This window comes from Alosa pseudoharengus, unplaced genomic scaffold (genome assembly GCF_046254945.1).
Source record: "Alosa pseudoharengus isolate Yale_2024_CS ecotype anadromous, Long Island Sound unplaced genomic scaffold, YU_APseudo_1.1 YU_APseudo_1.1_scf_4, whole genome shotgun sequence".
In the NCBI taxonomy this organism is placed as follows: domain Eukaryota; kingdom Metazoa; phylum Chordata; class Actinopteri; order Clupeiformes; family Clupeidae; genus Alosa; species Alosa pseudoharengus.
The window spans coordinates 15334709-15357606 of NW_027468774.1; the positions used below are offsets into that span (position 1 = coordinate 15334709).

The window sequence follows — 22898 nt, forward strand, 5'->3', positions numbered from 1 at the left end:
CGCGCAAATTCATCTAAAAGCGCTAAATTTGGTACAAATGTAGCTTAGGTCATACTGAAATGATTTAGCTAGGGCGCCGGAGTCAGCGACCCTTGGGGCCAAGATGGCGGCCAAATCCAATATGGCCGCTGCGCGAAAAGGGTTCCAGCTATAACTTTTGAACTACATGAGTTACAAATACAAACTTGATATCTTTTTCAGCTTAATTGATCATGGGGAATACATAGGAATGTTAATATTTATGACCCGGTGCATCTGGACCCCTTATTCCTCCAATTCTAATATGGCCGCTGTCCAAAAAAGCAGTTTTGGCTGTAGTATGGGGCCTTACACCCCATTGTTTGTGCAAATTAATCTACAAGCACCAAATTTGGCACGGATGCAGCTGAGGGCATAATGAAATGATTTAGCCAGGCCGCCCGAGCCAGTGGTCCCTGAGACCAACATGGCAGCCAAATCCAATATGGTTGTCGCCTGAAAGGGATTCGGCTATAGCTTTGGAGCCAGATGAGATACAAATGCAAACTTGATGTCTATTTTACCTTTTTTGATGATTGGAAACCCATAGGAATACTTATATTTATGATTGGGTATATCAGGACCCGCCAAATTCCCTAAATTCAATATGGCTGTCCGAAAAAGGGTTTTGGCTTCAAATTTTGAACCAAATGCGCTACAAATGAGGATATTGTGTTTATTTTTAGTTTATTGACCACAGGAAGTCCATTGGCATATTTATATGTATGCTTGTGTCAGTCTGGAACCTGTATTCTTTTCAAGACTTTGGTTGAAAATCTTTTTTTACCACAGCTTTGAAGGTTATTCTCAATGTGGATTAATTTCCTTATAAAAGTGAAATGCTTTCAGTGTACCACAGGTGAATACATTTCGAAATGTAATCATATAAGAAAGAATAAGATACAATTATTATTGCAAGGCAATATTTATAGTATGTCAAATTGTTAAAAGAATAAGAGAATAGAATAGACTATCTAAGAGAATAATAGATAGTCAATTTGTCCAAAACTTTTCAAAGGTTTGCTTAGCATATAAAAAAAAAACAGCAATAACATAAAACAACAACAGAATTCTCATGGTCTCTCTCATGAATTTTTGCCTGAAGAAGACCCAGCAGGGTCGAAACGTTGCCTGTTGTGCATTAAATATATGGGAGTCAAAAGCAGTGTTGCGGACATTATATTTTTTCAATTGAGTAAATTTTAATTTGTCCTGCACCTGCCAGAAGGTGGGATGTGCACACAATAACTGTTTGCTCTTTCATGAATTCTCATTCTCATGATCTCTCTCACAATTGTAGTCATAAGAACAAAACACTTATGGAAAAAAGTACACCTGGTTAGGAAGGAAGTTGGTAGGAAAGGAAGTAGTTGGCTAAACACTGTTGTTGGTCATCTTCTGAGACCACAGGTGACTACTACCGTCCAGAGGTGGGTGTGGAGGATGCCTTAATCTACCTGCTTCATAGAACACACTCTCACCTTGACAGGGGCTGGCAGTATTGTGAGGATCATGTTCTTTGATTTCTCAAGTGCTTTTAACACCATACAGACTATGCTGCTACGTGACAAGCTTTGAAGGATGCAAGTAGACACCTCCACAACTTCATGGATTACTTATTACCTGACTGACAGACCACAGGTTGTGAGAATGAAAGGGTGTGTGTCTGAACAGGTAGTCAGTCACATAGGAGCACCAAAAGGGACTGTGTTGTCTCCTTTTCTTTTCACACTGTACACCTCAGACTTCCAGTACAACTCTGAGTCATGTCACCTGCGGAAGTTCTCAGACAGTTCACAGACTGCAGTTGTGGGGTGTGTCAGTGATGGTAAGGAGACGGAGTACAGGCAACTGGTGGACCACTTTGTGACATAGTGCAGAAACAACCACCTTGTCTTGAATGTGGCTAATACAAGGGAAATGGTGGTGGACTTTCGTAGGGCCAGGCCTGAGCTAAATACCATTTCATTACTGGGTGAGGAAGTTGTTGAGTACTACAAATATGTGCGGGTTCTTATAGACAATAAACTGGATTGGAGGTACAACACTTAGGCTGTATACATAAGTATATATACTCTTTTGATCCCGTCAGGGAAATTTGACTCTGCATTTAACCCAATCCGTGAATTAGGGAAACACACTCAGCACAAAGTGAACACACAATGAGGTGAAGCACACACTAATCCCGACGCAGTGAGCTGCCTGCTACAGCGGCGCTCGAGGAGCAGTGAGGGGTAAGGTGCCTTGCTCAAGGGCACTTCAGTTGTTCCTACTGGTCGGTGTTCGTACCGGCAACCCTCCGGTTACAAGTCCGAAACGCTAACCAGTAGGCCACGGCTGCTCCAAAGAAGGGTCAGAGCAGACTCTATTTTTTGAGAAAGCTTAGGTCATTTAATGTGTGGTCATGGTAAAAAAAATAGTTTTCATCTGTAGCTTATTCGGTTCAAAAGTTGTAGTCAAAATCCTTTTTCGGACAGTCACCAGATTGCATTTGGGGACTTTGAGGGTCCACATATACCCAATCATAAATATTTTGTGTTTCCCATAGCCAGAAAAGGTGAAATATTTTTTTAATTTTACATTTGTATCTCATCTGGTTCAAAATATGCAGCCTACAGTAATCCCTTTTCAGGTGGCGGCCATATTGGATTTGGCAGCCATCTTGGTCCCAGGGGCCACTGGCTCTGGCATCCTCACTAAATCATTTCAGTATGCCCTCAGCTGCATCCATGCCAAATTTTGTGCTTGTAGATAAATTGGCGAAAACAATGGGGTGTAAGGCCATATTGGAATTGGAGGATTAAAGGGTCCAGATATACTGGGTCATAAAGATGAACATTTATATGTGTTTCCCATGATCAATTAAGCTGAAAAAGACATCAAGTTTGTATTTGCAGCTCATGTGGTTCAAAAGTTATAGTCGGAACACTTTTTGGGCAGCGGCCATATTGGATTTGGCTGCCATCTTGGCCCCAAGGGTCGCTGGCTGTGGCGCCCTAGCTAAATCATTTCAGTATGACCTGAGCTACATCTGTGCCAAATTTGGTGCTTGTAGATAAATTGGCGCAAACAATGGGGTATAACTACAGTCAAAACTGATTTTTTGGACAGGGGCCATATTGGAATTGGAGGATTAAGCTGTCCAGATATACTGGGTCATAAATATAAACATTCCTATGTGTTTCCCATGATCAATTAAGTTGAAAAAGACATCAAGTTTGTTTTTGTAGCTCATGTGGTTAAAAATCTAGTCGGAACCCTTTTCGGGGAGCAGCCATATTGGATTGGCTGCCATCTTGACCCTGAAGGTCTCTGGCTCCGGCGCCCTAGCTAAATCATTTCAGTATAACTTGAGCTACATCTGTGTCAAATTTGGCGCTTTTAGAAGAAATTGCGCGAAACAACCTATTTATGTGCTTAAGGCCCCCCACTACAAGCCTAATCCCAGGGTTCAGAAATCTAGAACAACAAGAAATAATGACAGTCTTACTCGGACAGCATGGACAGACAGCAAATCTTGCTGCCAAATACGTCACCGAATGCCATAAGGCAAGGGACAGTGGTTAAATAATTAAATAATCATTACTTTTATATGGCACCTATCCATATAATTACACAGACAAACACCATACATACACGCAGCCACGCACGCACCAGTTTGTTGAGAGAGAGAGAGAGAGAGAAAGAGAGAGAGAGAGAGAGAGAGAGAGAGAGAGAAGCTGGTCTAATACGGGGCAGCCGTGGCCCACTGATTAGCACGGACTTGTAACCGGAGGGTTGCCGGTTCGAACCCTGACCAGTGGGCCACAGCTGAAGTGCCCTTGAGCAAGGCAGCAAGGCACCTAACCCCTCACTGCTCCCCGAGCGCCGCTGTTGTTGCAGGCAGCTCACTGCGCCGGGATTAGTGTGTGCTTCACCTCACTGTGTGTTCGCTGAGTGTGTTTCACTAATTCACGGATTGGGTTAAATGCAGAGACCAAATGTCCCTCACGGGATCAAAACAGTATATATACTTATACTAATGGGCTCTGTTAGATCATGCAAGTGTGCCCAAAATACCATTCCTTTGATTCAGAATTCATTTTAGGATGGCCTATTTAAGATTACATGTTATCTCATGTATAGGCTATATTTGCCTTGGCTTGTTATAAGTTAGCCTTGTCAGTAGGCCTACAGATAGCACAACAATTAAAAAAGGTGATCAGGATTTCGCTATGTTCCTGTGGATACTAAATGTTGCTTTAGCCTCTGCTGTTAAAACCACATTAGGTTCACTTATCTATAATTAAAGTGCTTTATAACCTAAATCAGTGATTAGGCCTACTTTTCAACACCGTACAACAGCTTTGGAGGGTCCTGCAGTTAATGTCAAACTGTAACCAAGCAACCACAGGTTTGGTATCCAAGCAACAGCATTATTCTGGCATCAGCCCTCCAAACAATCCGAAGAAATATTGCAACAGCAGCATGACAAGACTGGAATCCTCAGTACATCTGCGCAGCAGGAAGAGAAAGTTTCAAATGGTTCTTATTTATAGAAATGAAGCATTAGCTCCGTAAGAGTGCCTGGAAATTGGTGCTGTCTGTTAAGACACAGGCTTTCAATGACCAGTTAACAACTGGATTAATTACCATGGTAACAGCAGATGAGTGAAAGGATGGAGAGAGAGAATGGATGTGGCAGAGGTATGGAAGTGGCACAACGTGTTGCATGGCCAATGCAAACTCTGTTCTGTCATGTCCACATGGAACATAAGCCTCTCCAGTAGGTCTATTCACGTAGGTCATATGTTGCAGGCTGGCCCAAACCCTCGACATCCAAAACACTGTATATCTGCAGGTACTGTCACAAGCTGTGTGTGATCTCGACCCACTAGTCCTCCCTCTACATGCTTCTTTTCACAGTAGCTTGTTAAGATATTTCATGCTTTTCTGTTGGCTGTTATTGTAGACCCCTTTAAATGTACTGACTTAGTTCTAAATAAACCATGTAGGCTAGTAAGACCAGTGAGTTATACACATGCAGAACACTAGAAGGTTTGCATGCTGTCATCAGGAATAAACTGTATATGTGCGCAAGACTGAAATAGTTATATTTAATTCAGCATAGTAAACTGAAAAACTATTGCATAAAATGCCATCTCTGATGGGAAGGAGACTGTCCATCATCAGATGATAGATTTATAAAAAAAATAACACATTTTATTCAGAGCAGGACTTCTGTCACTGAAATTATTTAGAAAACTTTATTCATTTGAATTGCTGTATTTTCTTGGACATATCCAAACACTAAAACCAAAAAACCACAAAATAAGACAAACATGAAACAGGAATCACAGATGCTACACGTTCACAATTCACTCTCTTTTTACACACAAACACACACACACACACACACACAAGGACAAAACATTCACACACACTCTCTCTTTCTCACACACACACACACAAACACACCAACAGACAGACACACACGCGCACACACACACAAAGAGTACACATAGCACACTCACACATCGAATGTGTCCACTTACAGCATCATGAAAACAAGGTACAGGCAAAACAAGACAGATCAGAGTCAAGAGAAAAACAAGAACAATAAAAAAAAAAGACTTATCACCAGACTTCTTTACTTAACAATCTTGTTTTTTTGTCTTCAATCTCATTTTTTGTCTTCATCTACAACCTTTATAAAATATAGAGTATAACACTAATTTGAAACAACAGAGACAGATTTGGGAGTGGGTGGGTGGGTGGTTTGGATGGGGGTTAATAGGGACTGTTGTCAAATGATCAAATCAACTTAGTCATGAGACCACTTCTGAAGCCTCTACCCTGCCACACTTCCTGAAGCTCTCCTGTAAGGGCAGCCACTTGGTGTTAATGTGCTAATGCTGACCGTGTGCAACCGAAACACCCTCCATATCAGTGAACCGTTTGGCCAGTAGCAGAGTATGCACACTGGACAATCCCAACTTGTGGGAAAAATAAAGCCAAAGGCAAGGTTCACATGAGGAAATATTTGAACCACACAAGCATAAGGGCTGTAACTGATAGGGCTGGTGATTCTGCAAGGGTACTGAGACACACACACACACACACACACACACACACACACACACACACACACACACACACACACAAACACACACACACACACACTCACTCACACACACTCACTCACACACACACACACACACACACTCACTCACACACACTCACTCACACACACACACACACACTCACACACACACACACACACACACTCACTCACACACACACACACAGGCCAGTGCACAGGTGACCGATTAAAAGGACACGACTATGAGCTTTGTGTAATAAAGTGTTAAAGAAAACAGATTTCATTAGCATTGACCTGTACAAAGATAAATTCATGACATTGCATGTTTAGGATTAGTTCTTTTTTTCTCAATATTTTCACAGATCCGTACAATACTTCATACCTCCTGAGTGTGTGTGTGTGTGTGTGTGTGTGCATAAAGAGCATCTTGTACTTACTGGGAGACAAACTGAGAAGGAGAAGTGTGTGTGTGTGTGTGTGCTTTGTGAATGTGTATAAAAGAAAGAGAGAATTGCATTTTTCATGTGAGCAAGATTGTGTGCAGAGAGAGAGAGAGAGAAAGGGGGGTGAAAGAGGTAGAGAGTGTGTCCAAATTCTGACACTGAGCAATCACTCTTCTACCGTGGTCTGTCATCTTCAATCCCTCATCACCTTATCAATTCTAGCACATTCTAATGTTATCTTCAATCCCCCATCTCCCTAATGATGCTTCCAGTATGTTCTAATGTTATCTTGTATCTCCAGCACAGTATCTACAGTCACAGTTCAGGTCTTCATCAAGCATGGATGCATAGTGCAGAAAAGTTTTGACAACTGATCTTTAAAGAAAAAAAAAAAACTTGCTACAGTTGCAAATTGTTCCACCATCAAATATAGACTTGAACCTTACCTTACACCATAAGTGTACAATGTGGATTTGTGCAATGGCCACCCAGACACACTTTGAATAAAAGCTTTTCAGTTTCTAAAAAGGATGAGCATATTCAGCACTCCCAAAGGGGACACAGTGAACACCTCCATAATCTAAATCGGTTTCTTCCTCACTCTAAGCCGTGTTGTAGGGCTTAGACCAACTCGGCCGGTCACAGTTACTACAGCAAGCGGAGAGGGCCAAAAGGCTCAGTCGCGGAGATCAAAGGCATAAAGAGAGATAAGAGTGGTGGGGCTGGACTGAAGATAGGGACTCTTGGACAGGGAGAATGTCATATTTGAACTAGACAACAGAGTCAACAGAAGCACACGGACTGCACAGTGGCACAGAGGACACAGAGGAGGGAGACAGACTAAGGACAGAGTGTGAGAATGTGTGTGTGTGCGTGTGTCTGTGTGTGTATGTGTGTGTGTGTGTGTGTGTGTGTGTGTGTGTGTGCAAGTGTCTGTGTGTGCGTGTGTGTGTGTCTGTGTGTGTGTGTGTGTGTGTGTGTGTGTGGAGACAAGCATACACATTGTCAGTCAAGGCAGATCAGAGGATATCCTTCACGACACCTTATCAAAAGACAGCTACTATCAGGAATGAACTACACCTGAATTTTTTTAAAAAAAAGACAGGTACATTTCTGAACTCTCAATGCATTATCTGGGATATTTCAGTCACTGACAGTAATACAACAACAAAAAAAAACATGCATGTGCTTGTTTGGATTTCTCTTGACATTATCACATGGCTGGCGAATGTCATCTTCACTACTGCTGCACTGTAGCATAGTGTACTGGGTGTAGCTTTAGGCCTTATGATTGTGTCTCTTTCTGGCATATCTGGGGCCGTACAAAACGAGGCAGGCAGCAAGCACGCTGAACACAAAACAAATGAGAAGAGAAAATATTGAATTCCACAACCATTATCAACATTTCACATCGGCGCCAACGTGGTGAGAGAGACACAGGTGTGAGCACGGGCAGCATGAGACGCAGACGATCCTTGGGGGGGGGGGGGGGGTCGGGTGGTGATGCAGTGAGGGGGCTGTGGGCGGCGAGGGCTGAGGTAAGAGGTCAAAAGGCCAGCGGTCAGGACTGCTGGCCGCTCCACTGGCTCTCAATCGGTCGTCGTAACAGCTCCTCCACATGCCGTGCTACATCCATGGTGTCGTCCAGGTCGAAGTCGCCGTCAGTGTCCAGCATGGGGTCACTCCTGGGGAAGAGGCAGAGGTAGAGGGCAGGGGGTTTACACACACAATGGTCACTCACAGACAAGGGGGATAAGATCCCTAAGGGCCAGTCTGTACCACTTTCATTCTAAATATTCGAGCTGCTCTAAGGACTACTGTCCTCCAAAGTAAAAACTGTCCTAATTGATGAAGTTACATCAGGGTTACATCATCAGGACAACAGACCTGCACTTGGATCTTAGTTTGCAAAGCACATTCAAGAAATGCACAGATTTCAATGAGAACTCAAAACATATTTGTAGAGATAGATGGACTTTGCTGTTGGTCATAGCTGAAACTATCCAGGCCTACTTACTGTAACTGGGCTGCGAACTGTGCTAACCCATCCCACCCACTCAAACTCGAATACAGTACATGTCTAAGGTCCTATCAGACAACAAACACATTGTTAGGATTAATCACTGATTTGGTGCTAGGAGTGTCAATGAACTCACAGCTGTGAGCTGAATTCCTGTCACACAGGCAACAAAACAGTCATTATGGGGCTCAAAGGCACACACCCTGCTGCTAGCTGAAACAGAAAGTTATGAAACAGTCAACTGTAACATTTGTAATGTCTCCAGGGTCTAGCCAGGGCCCGTTCAAATAATGTGGTTGAGACAGTGTACAAACATGATCCGAGTGTTAGGAAACCTGGTGACCCTGTTGGTCTAGATGCCAGCACCATGTTCTATACTCACATGGGTGGGTAGAGGCCGTAGCTGTGTGGATGATTAACAGCAGGTGATGCAGCGTGATCCATGTAGGTTGGGTTGACTGCAGGGTCGGCATTGGCTGTTGTGAATCTAAACACAAAAAACACACACAAGGACACATGGGCATCCGCACATTTATATATGCAGTGCATGTACACAAAGAAATAAGACACATATCTACACCGAGCTTTCAGCCACACAGCAACAAGTGTTCACCTGACCAGGACCTCGCATCTTCACTCTGTGGAGCAACCTCTCCAATCTGGACAGCAGGCTGGTTGTGAGCCTTGCTAATGTAGCAAGAATACCTGCCATCCACTACTAATGACGACAGTTAAAGAGGCCCTATGCAACAATTTTAGCAAAAATGACCTTAATTATGCAGGTTGAGAGTCGTTCTGATGGTTCTACAACACTTTTTGGGTCGTTTGGAGGGTGCTTCGTCTCCCCCTAGTGCTTCTCCGCGGAAAAACCGAATATGCAACTTTCTGGTCCCGGACCGAAGAAATCCGGATGTGACTCGGCGGAAGGCCTCGAAAATGTAGTAAGATTGTAGTTTCTAAGAAGACTGCAAAATGGACTCCGACTTGGCTTTGTTGCTGCTGAAATTGTAAGTAGCCTACCCTTGGGTGAACTTTGTTTTTGTAATGTGGTTTGATAGTCTCTTGAACAATGTGTTTGCTCGACCGTTTTATTGTGAGCCCTGTATGTGTTTAGCTTGGTTTCTTGATGGCTAGCTCGCTAGCTAGTGGGGGTTCACAATGTCCTTAAAAAAGACAGTAAGATACAACCCAAGACCTATTTTGGCTTTGGGGTTCACAGTGACTTTTAACATGCCTTTATTGAACATGGCATCTAATATCACTCCCTCAGCAACTGCTAAAGCTAATGATACTAACCAAAGATTCTAGAACAGAGCTCTGTTCTAGAATCTTTGCTACTAACCCTGCTGCGGCGGTCTACAAAGGCAAATGCAGCTGAGTAGGAGGATGTCCCTGTGGTGACCATTAAGGCCTGAGTGTCTCCGACCCGCTGGTGAGGCTAATACGCTAATGCTGATGCTCACTAGCGCATTAGAAATGCTAGTAATAATGATGCTACTCGTATGCAGAGGAGAGGTGGCGGAGGTGGACTTAATGACAAATCAGCATTCTCTACTGGAGGTGGTGAAGGGAGGAGAGGGCACACACTTACTCTGGTACAACTTGTTTGATTTGAGGTTTGACGTAGCCATCCACTGCTTTGGCTGCAGAGTCGAGGTAGTGTGCAAAAGTGAAAAAAAGAAAGAAAGAAAGAAAGAAAAGACATCAAATGAACAATTTTCATTTTGACTGCATTGTTTTAGCACATTGCTGGACTCTATATATAATACATAAATATATATACATAATATATAATAAATAAATCCTATGGGAGGTGATGGATAGCAAAATGGCTGCTTACAGAGAGGTGGGGTGTAGTATTTGGAGAAGACCTCATCCTTGGGCCGGTCAGGGTAGAGGTAGAGCAGGTGGTTCAGGTCACTGATGCGGTCTGCCAGCGAGCGGATGGAGAAGTCTTTGGTCGTGTAGGGCATTAGGTTCCATACCATACGCTCTCCTGACAGACAAACAGAGCAATGTTGAGATCAAATTGTGAGTGTGTGAATTTTGTGTGTGTGTGTACAGTGTGTGGGTGGGTAGGTGGTGGTGATGGTGGTGATGGTGGTGGTGGTGGTGGGGGGGGGGGGGGTATGTATGCATATGCATGTGTGTGTACATGTATATGTCTAAGTCTCTGTATAAGTGTGTGTGTGTGTGTGAGAGAGAGAGAGAGAGAGAGAGAAAGAGAGAGAGTGAGAGAGATTGTTACCTGCTTTGTTGGGGTTCTCAGCCACCCAGGCAATGGTGATGCCGCCGATCTCTGAGTCACTGAAGCGCAGCAAGAAGGTGCCGTTGGGTTTGGACATCAGCATGTCCTGGGCCTGGTGTTTGTTCACAAAGCCGAGGATCGCACTGGAGGACAACACACACGGAACCATCAGCAAACAGATACAGACAAACACACACAACAAAGACACACACACACACACACACACACACACACACACACACACACACACACACACACACACACACACACACACACACACACACACACACAAATAGGAACATGTGCACAATGCACATCCATAATAAAACACATAAACCTACAAAAGTAAATACAATGCATAATGAAAGAGAGATCTAATGGTAGAGCAGACATGCCCAAGGGCACACTGTAAACATTCTTGCAGCAGTACTTTGTCTATTATAGGCATGTGTTCATGTGAGCATTGCATGAAAGCCTACTTGAAATGCTGGACATCTAGCAACACAGCCAATAAGCCTCTTTATCCACCCATATAGGTGAATGCATAGCTACTAGATCCTGTTTCCATGGCGAAAGAGATAAAGTGTTAGCTACATGGGGGGTTTTGCTTGTGAGTGGACAAGGGTTTAAGCAAGTGGACAGGATTGGCCAGTAACTTGGGAGATCAAGGTAGGCACACAAACACAATGTGTCCAAGAACACTCAAAAAGACACAAACGTCATCAAACATTAACTGCTAAACCAAAGCATCTTCTTCCATTATACATTTGTACACAATCTCACTGACACGTTCATTCTTAATGCCATTTGAGTGTGTCACTGGGGAATATATACCGTTGAGAACAAAATTATTCATACCCCTGGCAAATATTGATTTAATGTTGATTTTCTCTTGACCAATATGTTTGTTCTGACTGAAAATGACACTGCCACATGCCAAAAGGTTGTAAGACAATGTGGTAGAAACATGGAATCAACAAAAAGAAGCATATTTATCTTTTAACATTTTTATGAAAAATGGCATGTCCAAAATTATTCAGAACAATATCAGAATCAGAATATCAGTCAACAAACATATTGGTCAAGAGAAAATCATCATTAAATCAATATTTGCCAGGGTATATGAATAAAATGTTGTTCATATCTGTATGTTGTTTATAGATGTTTATAATAAAGGGACAAGTGGAATACTGGGATTACAAATAAGCACTGAGAGTAGTGCATAGCTCTACCCATCTCTTACCCGTCGTTCCAGTGAGGCTTCAGGTGTTTCTTAGTGAGTTCCATGACACCATCAAACCACTGCCAGAAGGTGAAGTTTCTCATTTGCAGACTTTCCTGAAGGGAAGGGGATTAAAATGTCATGACCATAATGTATTACTACGTAAATAAATTAAATGAATAAATCCCCTGGAGTCACAATTTGTGAGGACATTTGTAAAACCACAAAATCACACCTTTGAGATGATATCTGAAACTGAAGTGGTAATACAGTATGTACATAACACAACAAGATGACACCCTAATCTCATGAAGCACCTAGATGAGATAAGGGTCAGAATCTACAGGAATGAGCAAACCGACTCTGCATGTTTAGCAAGGCCTCCTCCCTGTAGCGGACCTTTGAGGATGCCATGGTGAAACAAGCCATGAGTAACAAGCCCTCCAACCCAAGAGGAAAGGTGAAATTAGAGCTCTTGCTGTGAACCAAAGGCCATGGTGGAAGAGCAGAAATGCGCACACATGCTGTGATGAATCAGATAGGATTGATGTGCTGATGACTCCTACTGTAGTTTGGATACGATGAAAAGGTAATAGAAAAAAAAGACACTTGTGTGTGTGCTTACACATACTGTACATAGTGGGCGATTGGGACATAATTAAGAGGTAAAGCAGCTGAAGGCAGAAAATAGCTACTTTACAGACACGTCTAAAAAATAACCTCATTATTTACTGGTCACAGGAAGACCCAAAGAGCCCCTCCCCCATGTCACTAGCCACAGAATACACTGTACCAATTGTACAGCTATTTCTGTCCCAAGCAGATAAGCTCAGAAAACAGACCAATGAAGCAACAACAACAAAAAAACAACACTCATTCAACCATTCTATATTAAATGTGTTCACTGTCTTGGGCGAGTGACCAATCAATCCCTCAAGGCGGTAGAATATGAAAGATATGCTGAAACAAGGCCTAACTGGGCTGATGAGGACGTTTATTCCTGTTTTTCAATCTCGAGCATGACAGTTTAATCTGCGGGCTGATATCTCTCCTGCTGCTGGACCCAACCATGACCAGTTAATCAAAGGACACATGCGCCGGCGCGCTCTCATTTAATAGGCTGACTTTAACAGGAATCACGGTGGCTGGGACTAAATGCATTAGGTACTGTCCAGTTCACGAGGTCTGTCTAGAACCTCTCTCTCTCTCTCTCTCTGTCTCTCTTTCTCTATTAACCCCTCTGTCTCTTCCTCTCATCTAGATCATGATGTCCTCAGAAAGAACACAACGTCAGCGATTACCAGAATAAAATGTCTCAAACACATGCATCTCTCAACACATAAAGCTTCCCCTCCCAGATAAAAACATACATGTATCTCTGTGTCTGTGTGTGTGTGTGTGTGTGTGTGTGTGTGTGTGTGTGTGTGTGTGTGTGTGTGTGTGTGTGTGTGTGTGTGTGTGTGTGTGTCTGTCTGTGTGAGTGTGTGTGTAAAGTCCACATTGGTTAGTTTTTAATCATTGAGTACCTACTGTATCTGTTATTTTGTCCTCTCCAGCAGTGTGTGTGCGTGGGTCGTTTACAAGTTAATATGTGTGCAATCTGTACAAAATGCACTCATACAGTGACACTACATATAGACCAACTGATTGGACACTGTCAGGTAGATTTAGCCTCCTGGTGGGGGACACTTGAGCGTGACACAGGAGGGTCTTGTAGGTCTGACCCCTGGTACCCTCTAATTAACTCTGTCCACTCAACCTCCCGCTAAATCACAGTCCTCAACAGTCCACACTACAATTTTCAATCACGGCTAAAACCAGGCCAGTACCAGAGTGTTTGCCTGGCTGTAAGCTACAAGGCTCTCTTCACCAAATGCCTGTGACTGTTGCATTCCCTCAAAGCACGGGGCAGAGGTCTATAAGGTGTAAATGTTTCAGTAGCCCCCATGTGGTGACTGGCGAGCCATCTTACCCTGTTAAACTGGGACCAGGTCATGGTGATGTTGCGGTAGTCTTCAGGGTTGCCGCTGGAGCTGTTGAAGGCTTTCTGGGCCAGGAAGACCAGGTTCTCCTCCGACAGGCCCCGGGTGCTCTGCACCTCCGCTTTGTACTTCATGTTCAGGGCCTCGCACAGCTGAGACCACAGCACCTTATCAGGCACTATGAAGGGCACCCGGCCCTGTACCACACAGAGAGAGAGAGACAAGACAGGGAGAACAGAGTATGAGCCAAGCAACGCTCAAGCAGTCCTCACTCTACCACTACACTGCTGCTGAGTCCTCACTCTACCACTACACTGCTGCTGAGTCCTCACTCTACCACTACACTGCTGCTGAGTCCTCACTGAGTCCTCACTCTACCACCACACTGCTGCTGAGTCCTCACTCTACCACTACACTGCTGCTGAGTCCTCACTCTACCACCACACTGCTGCTGAGTCCTCACTCTACCTCTACACTGCTGCTGAGTCCTCACTCTACCACCACACTGCTGCTGAGTCCTCACTCTACCACCACACTGCTGCTCAGTCCTCACTCTACCACTACACTGCTGCTGAGTCCTCACTCTACCACCACACTGCTGCTCAGTCCTCACTCTACCACTACACTGCTGCTGAGTCCTCACTCTACCTCTACACTGCTGCTTATTTCACACATGTAAAGGATGAAACTTAGATTTCAAAACCTAAATGAAAAGCAACATACCCTAATTCTTTTTACCTGACAAATAACAGCTTCAAACTCATTTGGATGCCACACTGACTTACAATAAGGACAATGGAGGCTGTCACACTGTTGATGTTTTTCATCAGTTTTAAGCTGATTGGGTACCCTCTTAGTGCTGAATAGATACCAAATAAGTTGAAAGCTGGTGAAAAGGGGAATTCCTACATCATGTTGTACTTTGAACCCCAGGCACTCTTAATAAGTAAGTAAGTAAGATTTTTCTTTTGGTAAATTTCCTTTCCTTCCTAAAGTACTGTACAGAGGGAACATTCAAAAGCATTACACATTCACCTCAACCTTTTTTTTTCATTCAGAAAGAAGAGAAAGAATTCTACACTGTGAAATGCACAAATGCTTCCTCTTCCTGAGGAGGCTCAGAAGCTTCTATTGAGCCCATTCACAGGACAGCTGATTCACTGGATGCGTTCCCTCTCTATTCATGACCATTCTTGTGTTCATCTTACGCCGGGGTGACACAGTTACGCACTCTGCACAAGACGGAAGTTTACCCCAACTCAGCAACATCTGATAAACATCAACATCTGGCAAAACATCTGTATGGTGAGTTTTATAAAGCTTTATTATGTTATTAGTGCCAATATACCAGCGTTATGTGTTATTCATTGTAACACGGAGGGCATAGAGAGGATTGTCCTGGTTATTATAGTAATGTCATTTGATTTAAGCTCATTTTATGTTGGCCTAAAGCAAGTAGTTTGAAATTCTATAAAATCTAGTCAGAGATTATTTTGTCTTCATGTTTTGATGTGGCCTCCTGTATGAAAGTATGAAAGTGAGTAGCATAAAAAAAGTCAGAGTGCTTGGGTTCATTTCTGTCCATCACCACTGTTCTCATGGCCTTCCTCTGGATAACAACAATTAACAACAACTGGGATTAAGGTTAAAGGTCACCAGGCATACACCAAACCACCACAGCACCCAACTCACCGGCTCAGCGAAAGCGTTGTCCCACAGGACTGTTGCCGTGGCGTTGTTGTCCTGGCTACCGTGAACAATGACCACCACAGGTAGGGAGAGAGTCTGCAGGGAGGGGGACGAGAGGGGCAGAAGAAAAGGAAGCAAATGAATAAAGAGAGAAGGCCAGTGCAGGTCAAGCCCCCTGTCTGCTCTCAAAAGAATAAGTGTATCTTCCGTGTGGCCTCCCTCCCCGTTGGCTGACCCGCTACCTCCTGTTCTCACTGCTCTAATTCCTTCCTCTCTGGACACTCAAGGGGGAACAATGTCAAGGTCAGGGGTTCCCTGGCCAAAAAGCACTCCCAGGGAAGTGACAAATTGCCTGCACCCAGTGCACTGGAGCCCAGTTCACTTCCGACCCAAACGCTTTGCTAAGTGTCAAGGTAGTGACGGAGCTCTGCTCTGAGAGAAGAAAAGGAACAGAAAGGAAAAGAAGAAGAAAAGGATAAAGACCTACTCGGCTTTTGACAGAAACCTCTTTCACAGTGTATAGAGCGCTGAGGGTACAACTGAGGCAATCAGCTTACAACAAAGCAGCCCTCCCCACCAATCAGCAGCCGCTTCTCCTCCTCCTCCTCCTCCGCCACTCACAGAAATCTCCTGAGGCGCTGGCTCACCTTCACCTGAAACACCAGCTCGTTGCCGCCTACGCTGAACTGGGACTCGAAGAGGATGGTGAACTTCTCTTCCGTCACCGACTCAGCGCCCCGGCGGTCCGAACGCTTGATCCGCTTCAGGGACTACGGGAGGGAGAAAACGCAAGGGTCACTAAGCAGGCCAGGCGTCCAGACAGACACGGAAAAGGAGACATCAATAGAATAATCTCTTTTAATAAGCAACACTGTCCACCTCATTTTATGACTATGGAGGTCATGCTTGGCTTTTCCTTGCTTTTCATCATGCCTAAATCCTATAATATACTCTTTAATTCTTCAAACGTGATCTGAACCCAGTGTTGATGGATCAGTGCCTTTGTGAAGGAGGCAACCTTGAGATGAGACTGGCCCTCAGAGGAGTTTTGTCAGTGGCTGTTGACACACACTTAACATGGCGGCCTCCTCACACGTAAAAATCTTCCAGCTGTCTTAACCCGCTACAACCCCCGCCCCACCCCCACACACACACCGTCCCTCTCACGCCCCCACTGTAAATTAGGCCACCTTAGGTCACATTAGGCCAAGGTGCTGGGGTGTTTTGGGCCACTAGAGGCACTCTCCATCTCACCATGTTTCTGAAGTGTGCGCTGAGGGTGCCCGTGGTCTGGTGGTACTCCATCACACAGTTGTTGTTAAGGATCTCTCCACTGCTGTCACTGAGGAGGGAGACACAGAGGTGGAACAAGAGCAGAGGAGAGCAGAGCAGAGGAGTGGAGAGGAGAGGAGAGGAGAGCAGAGGAGTGGAGAGGAGAGGAGAGGAGAGGAGAGGAGAGCAGAGGAGCAGAGAGGAGAGCAGAGGAGAGGAGAGGAGAGCAGAGGAGAGGAGAGGAGAGGAGAGGAGAGCAGAGGAGAGCAGAGGAGAGGAGAGGAGAGGAGAGGAGAGGAGAGGAGAGGAGAGGAGAGGAGAGCAGAGGAGTGGAGAGGAGAGGAGAGGAGAGGAGAGGAGAGCAGAGGAGCAGAGAGGAGAGCAGAGGAGAGGAGAGGAGAGGAGAGGAGAGGAGAGGAGAGGAGAGGAGAGCAGAGGAGAGCAGAGCAGAGGAGAGGAGAGGAGAGGAGAGGAGAGGAGGAAGGGGGGAATAAGGGGATTTGGAGTTAGGGAGAGAGAAAGGGAGAGAGACAGACAGAGAAAGGGGGTTGACAAAGACAGAGGGAGAGAGAAGGAGAGGAAAGAGAGGCATAAAGGAAAGATGAATAACATTGAAAAATTCATGACCACTAGTAGACTAGACTGCTCTTGAGCCATTTGTGCTGTCCTAAATGTTCCTGTCACATAGCATGCTCTAACACACACCATGACACAGGATGTCTGACTGAGTTTGTGTATACAGTATGTGTGTGTGTGTGTGTGTGTGTGTGTGTGTGTGTGTGTGTGTGTGTGCACTCACTTCCTGGTGTTCTCGTTTTTGAGCAGGGCTTTGGCCTGCTGCTCACTGATGATGGTGGCCTTGACCTGTGGTGGGTTCATGTGCACATTCAGCTTGCCCCCCACTAGCAGACGCACCGTCGCCGCAAACTTGGTCTGGGTCTTCAGCACCTGGGGAGGCTGCTTCTCTATGATGAAGGTGCTACACACACACACACATACAAAAACAAACAAAGAAAACAGTAACACATTATCTTCTTTCATACATTGTTGTGGATTTCCCAATAAGCATGCAAGTTAAATCCAGCTCAGTCCTGTCCTCATGCACAAAGGCCCCTTACTGGCAGATATTCACATAGTTGTGCCTGCTGCAACAATACAATCAGCTCTTCAGCCCTTACATGTTGTTCAGACTGTTTGTGTGTGGCTGCTGAATTGATTGGCCAGTTTGCTAGTCGGTTTGTTCGAGTGACCTCTTTCTTTCAATTGTGACTTATTTCTTGAAAAGTAAAACAGCTTTTATCAGATATAAGATTAAGAAGAAGAAAGAGAGAGAGAAAGAGAGAGAGAAAGAGAGAGAGAAAGAGAGCAAAAACAGAAACAGCACATCCAGTTTCTCTGCTTAGTCCCCTGAAAGTGACACAGTGTCTGACATACATTCAATGAGACACTGATTGCTTTTCTATGTTGTGTTCAGCCCACAGCCAAAGGCAAAACACACACACACACACACACTCTCGCAGCAAGCACAGAGACACACAGACACTCATGGACACACACATGCATGCACAAATACACACACACAGGGTGTATGAGTGATTATGTTCCTGACAGTGAGAGGCAGACAAAGAGCTCATGTTAAGATGGCTTAGGAGGTCTTTGGGTCATCCTCCCTCTGTCCCCTGCCGTCCCTGTCCCTTGCTCTCCGGTGGTCCCCATAGAGTTAGCATCCATCTCATCCACAACCATCACACAACACTACATACAAACAAGTCACGTCAGAGCACAATTACTACTGAATTGTACTGTCACTCCCACACACAAGCACACACACAAACACACGAATACTTACACACGCACGCACGCACGCACGCACGCACACACACACACACACACACACACACACACACACACACACAGTCAAGACAGACAGACATGCAGGCACCACCCCCACCCCAGACAGACCTGGTGACGAGGGCTGATATGATGTCGGTGATGGTGCCGTTGAGCTCGGTGAGCAGCTCCTCGATGGGGCCGGGGATGGGCAGCTGCTGCCGCAAGTGCTCCGCTCGCCTGATCTGCTGCCTGTTCTGCCAAATGGTCTCAGCCAGCTTCTCACACCTGTCAGCACACACACACACACACACACACACACACACACACACACACACACACACACACACACACACACACACTTTAACCATTTATTTATGTCCACATGAAGAAAATGGTACAGGGACACAAACACACACACACACACACACACACACACACACACACACACACACACACACACACTTTAACCATTTATTTATGTCCACATGAAGAAAATGGTACAGGGAAACAAACACACACACACACACACACACACACACACACACACACACGTACATGTACAACCACACAAAGCCACACATATACAGTAAATACAACCACAGGAACCAAACCTCATGTATGCACTACTGTAGACTAGACGCCACACAGAGCCCAGTGAGCTGCATACTGTGCACATGTGTAGTCCGCACTACTCTGTAAACCACATGCAACACTACAGATGCTGATGTACAGTCTGCCTGTAGAGAGTGAGTGCAGTGCTTAGTGGACTGATAAAGATGGAGCTATTGGTTGGATGGATGGATTAAATGGTTTGGTCTGTGTGTGTGTGTGTGTGTGTGTGTGTGATTCAAATGTATGATCTCTTATGTCTCTGGGGGTGTGTGACTGTGAATCCAAGTGTGTTTTCATTGTTATGCACTACAGTATGTGTATAAGCTGTGTGTGATGCAAAGCACATTAATCACATTTAGATAGATAGATAGATAGATAGATAGATACTTTATTGATCCCCAGGGGAAATTCAAGGTCTCAGCAGCATACAGACAACACATACACATTCTTTAACAGCAGAAAAAGTAATTAAAGTATATCATATAAAAACACAACTAAGCAATAAGGACAGTAGAAGATTAAGAATATACTAAATATACTAAAATACAAATTATACTAACTAACACTTAATCTAAATCAATTCTAAAAACAGTATCCACATAGTGGTGATTAATCAATCAGAGGCGCTTGCAATGACTGAGGCAGGGACTGAGCCTGTGATTCTCTGTGCATAGTAAGGTAAGGTAAGGTGCTCTGTGTGAATGAGTGTCATGGTGATAGTGCAATGGTGATAGTGGTCATGGTGATAGTGCAAATGAGTATGTCAGTGCAACAATGCAGAAATAGAGTCTATATATCTATATATTTAACTATTTTAAGAAAAGGTATAAGTGTGGCCACAGTTCGGCTGTGGCATGGAGGGAGGGGTTATGCATATGTGCTAATGTGCTAATATAGCACGCAAACAGTGAGGCAGAAAGACAGTGGTAAAAGTAGCTAGTGGACAGACAGTATCCAAACATGGAGGGGGTGAAGAGGCAGACAGACTATGCAGAGAAGTCTATCTCTCCTCTTCCCATTTCTCTCTCTCTCTCTCTCTGTCTGTGTCCGTGTGCTTGCGTGTGTGTGTGTGTGAGTGTGTGTGTGTGTGTGTGAGTGTGTGTGTGTGTGTGTGTGTGTGTGTGTGTGTTTGTGTGTGTGTGTGTGTGTGTGTGTGTGTGTGTGTGTTTGTGTGTGTGTGTGTGTGTGTGTGTGTGAGTGTGTGTGTGTGTGTGTTTGTGTGTGTGTGTGTGTGTGTGTGTGTGTGTGTGTGTGTGAGTGTGTGTACCAGGACTGCAGGATGTCCAGGCCTCCTTCGGCGGGACCTCCGTTGCCGGCCAGCTGCTGGCGTCTCTTCCACTGGATGAGCTCGTCGTCCAGGATGACCGTCTGCTGCTTCCGCAGCATGGCCAATGTCTTTTGGTGTTTCTCAGCCAGGTCCTACAGACACACGCACACACACACACGGACGTGCACACACAGACACACACAGTTGAAGACACACACACACACACACACACACACACACACACACACACACACACACACACACACACAGAGAGAGCAGAGCGAGGGAGGAAATGGCTATTAGATTATAGGTGAGAGATAACGTGACAAATAAAAACACCAATATGGATGGAAGTGTGTGTGTACAGTATGTGTGTGTGTGTGTGTGTGTGTGTGTGTGTGAGAGTGTGTGTGTATGTGTTTGTGTGTGAGAGTGTGTGTGTGAGAATGTGTGTGTGTGTGTGTGTGTGTGTGTGTGTGTGTGTGTGAGTGTGTGTGTGTGAGTGTGTGTGTGTGTGTGTGTGTGTGTGTGTGTGTGTGTGTGTGTGTGTGTGTGTGTTTGTGTGTGTGTGTGTGTGTGTGTGTGTGTGTGTGTGTGTGTGTGAGTGTGTGTGTGTGAGTGTGTGTGTGTGTGTGTGTGTGTGTGTGTGTGTGTGTGTGTGTGTGTGAGTGTGTGTGTGTGTGTGTGTGTGTGTGTGTGAGTGTGTGTGTGTGTGTGTGTGTGAGTGTGTGTGTGTGTTTGTGACAGAGAGAGAGAGCCGGTACCAGTCTGTATTTCTGTAGTGTATTGGCCTCCCTGGTGAGCCAGGCCTCCACTGTGGCTCTCTTGCTGAGCAGCGCCGGTTCTCTCAGCTGTCGCTCCGCAGGGGGGAGGGTGGCCAGACTGCTCAGCTGGGCTGCACACACACACACACACACACACACACACACACATACACACACACATACACACATTAACACACACACACACACACACACACACACACACACACACACACACACACACACACACAAACACACACACACACACACACACACACACACACACACAATGGCACACGCACACACAGATGCACGCAGACAGACACACACACAGAACATACACACATGCCCACACACACATATAGTGTATGCATACAGCCATATTCACACAAACAGACAAATACACACATACATATATTGACCAAAATACACACAAACACACAAGTATACACACACAGGAGACAAGAAAAAACAAACAAACACATAAATAAACACTTTCAGCAGCTGTATACACAATGCAAATGCAACAACGTCTGATTACTCAGACCACACACACATCCACACATTAACACACACACACACACACACACACACACACACACACACATACACACACATACACACACTCTCACACACAATGATGTAATAACGCAATGGAATTAATAAGGTGCTTAAAAAGTAGAGAAGAATACAAAACACACAAACTTCAGGCAAATGGTTTGAACACACATGGTAAAGGGGTCACTGCTCTAAGCAGTTTGTCGATCTTCAAGAGGATTATGGGTGAATAAATGCTTACAGTTATTTTTTTTTGCTTAAACGCTAAAATCAAAAGTTTTCCACAGTTAAACCTTACAGTTAAACTGTAAACAAAAAATCAGGCCAGATTTGCACGCACAACTATAAGTGCATTGTCAGCCTCACAATTTTTGCAAAACACCACATATTTCTCTACTTTAGACACAGAAATCTCAGATAATGTCTACCCTTTGCAATTACACTACCTTCCACAATACCACACCCATGAACCAATTGATCAAACACAACTATCGGGTGTAAAGACACTTGTGGTGCATAACTGTAAAACTCAACAATCAGTCCTAAACACTGAACAACAGGTGAGTTCTTGTCAAGAACAGAAAGTGAAGGCAATGCAGCACTGAGAGGAGGAGGAGGAGGAGGAGGAGGAGGAAGAGTGAGGGTGGGAGGGGAAGCCTGTAGAGGAAGAGAACGAGGGTGAGGAAGAGATAGCGGAAGAACTGGAGGAGCATGTGAACAAAGAAGGACCAAACGTAGCAGATGAGATTTGAGCAACATTAGTTGATTGAGTCACCTGACGTGTCCAGACTCATGCAGGTTCAGTCACGTGACGTGTCCAGACTCATGCAGGGTCAGTCACCTGACGTGTCCAGACTCATGCAGGGTCAGTCACGTGACGTTTCCAGACTC

General features: G+C 44.8%; 1 protein-coding gene across 2 annotated transcripts in view; it reads right to left on the reverse strand.

Moving 5' to 3' along the window:
• Positions 1-5236: 5236 nt before the first annotated feature.
• Positions 5237-22898, reverse strand: part of stat5a (signal transducer and activator of transcription 5a) — a 124725-nt gene continuing 107063 nt past the window's right edge. The window contains exons 7-21 of one of the 2 annotated variants that reach the window (XR_012982521.1): positions 21453-21583; positions 20689-20840; positions 18939-19094; positions 17776-17955; positions 16959-17046; positions 16352-16474; positions 15708-15800; positions 14006-14212; positions 12055-12149; positions 10812-10954; positions 10404-10559; positions 10155-10206; positions 8946-9050; positions 8700-8776; positions 8217-8228 (exon numbers count right to left, since the gene is read on the reverse strand). Coding sequence is in view for 1 of the 2 variants with exons in the window: in XM_076264975.1 (XP_076121090.1) it covers positions 8105-8228; positions 8946-9050; positions 10155-10206; positions 10404-10559; positions 10812-10954; positions 12055-12149; positions 14006-14212; positions 15708-15800; positions 16352-16474; positions 16959-17046; positions 17776-17955; positions 18939-19094; positions 20689-20840; positions 21453-21583 (1805 nt within the window). In the remaining variant the exon portion in view is untranslated. Of the gene's footprint in view, positions 8229-8699; positions 8777-8945; positions 9051-10154; positions 10207-10403; positions 10560-10811; positions 10955-12054; positions 12150-14005; positions 14213-15707; positions 15801-16351; positions 16475-16958; positions 17047-17775; positions 17956-18938; positions 19095-20688; positions 20841-21452; positions 21584-22898 lie in introns of both variants that reach the window. The other variant, XM_076264975.1, reaches the window with a different exon arrangement.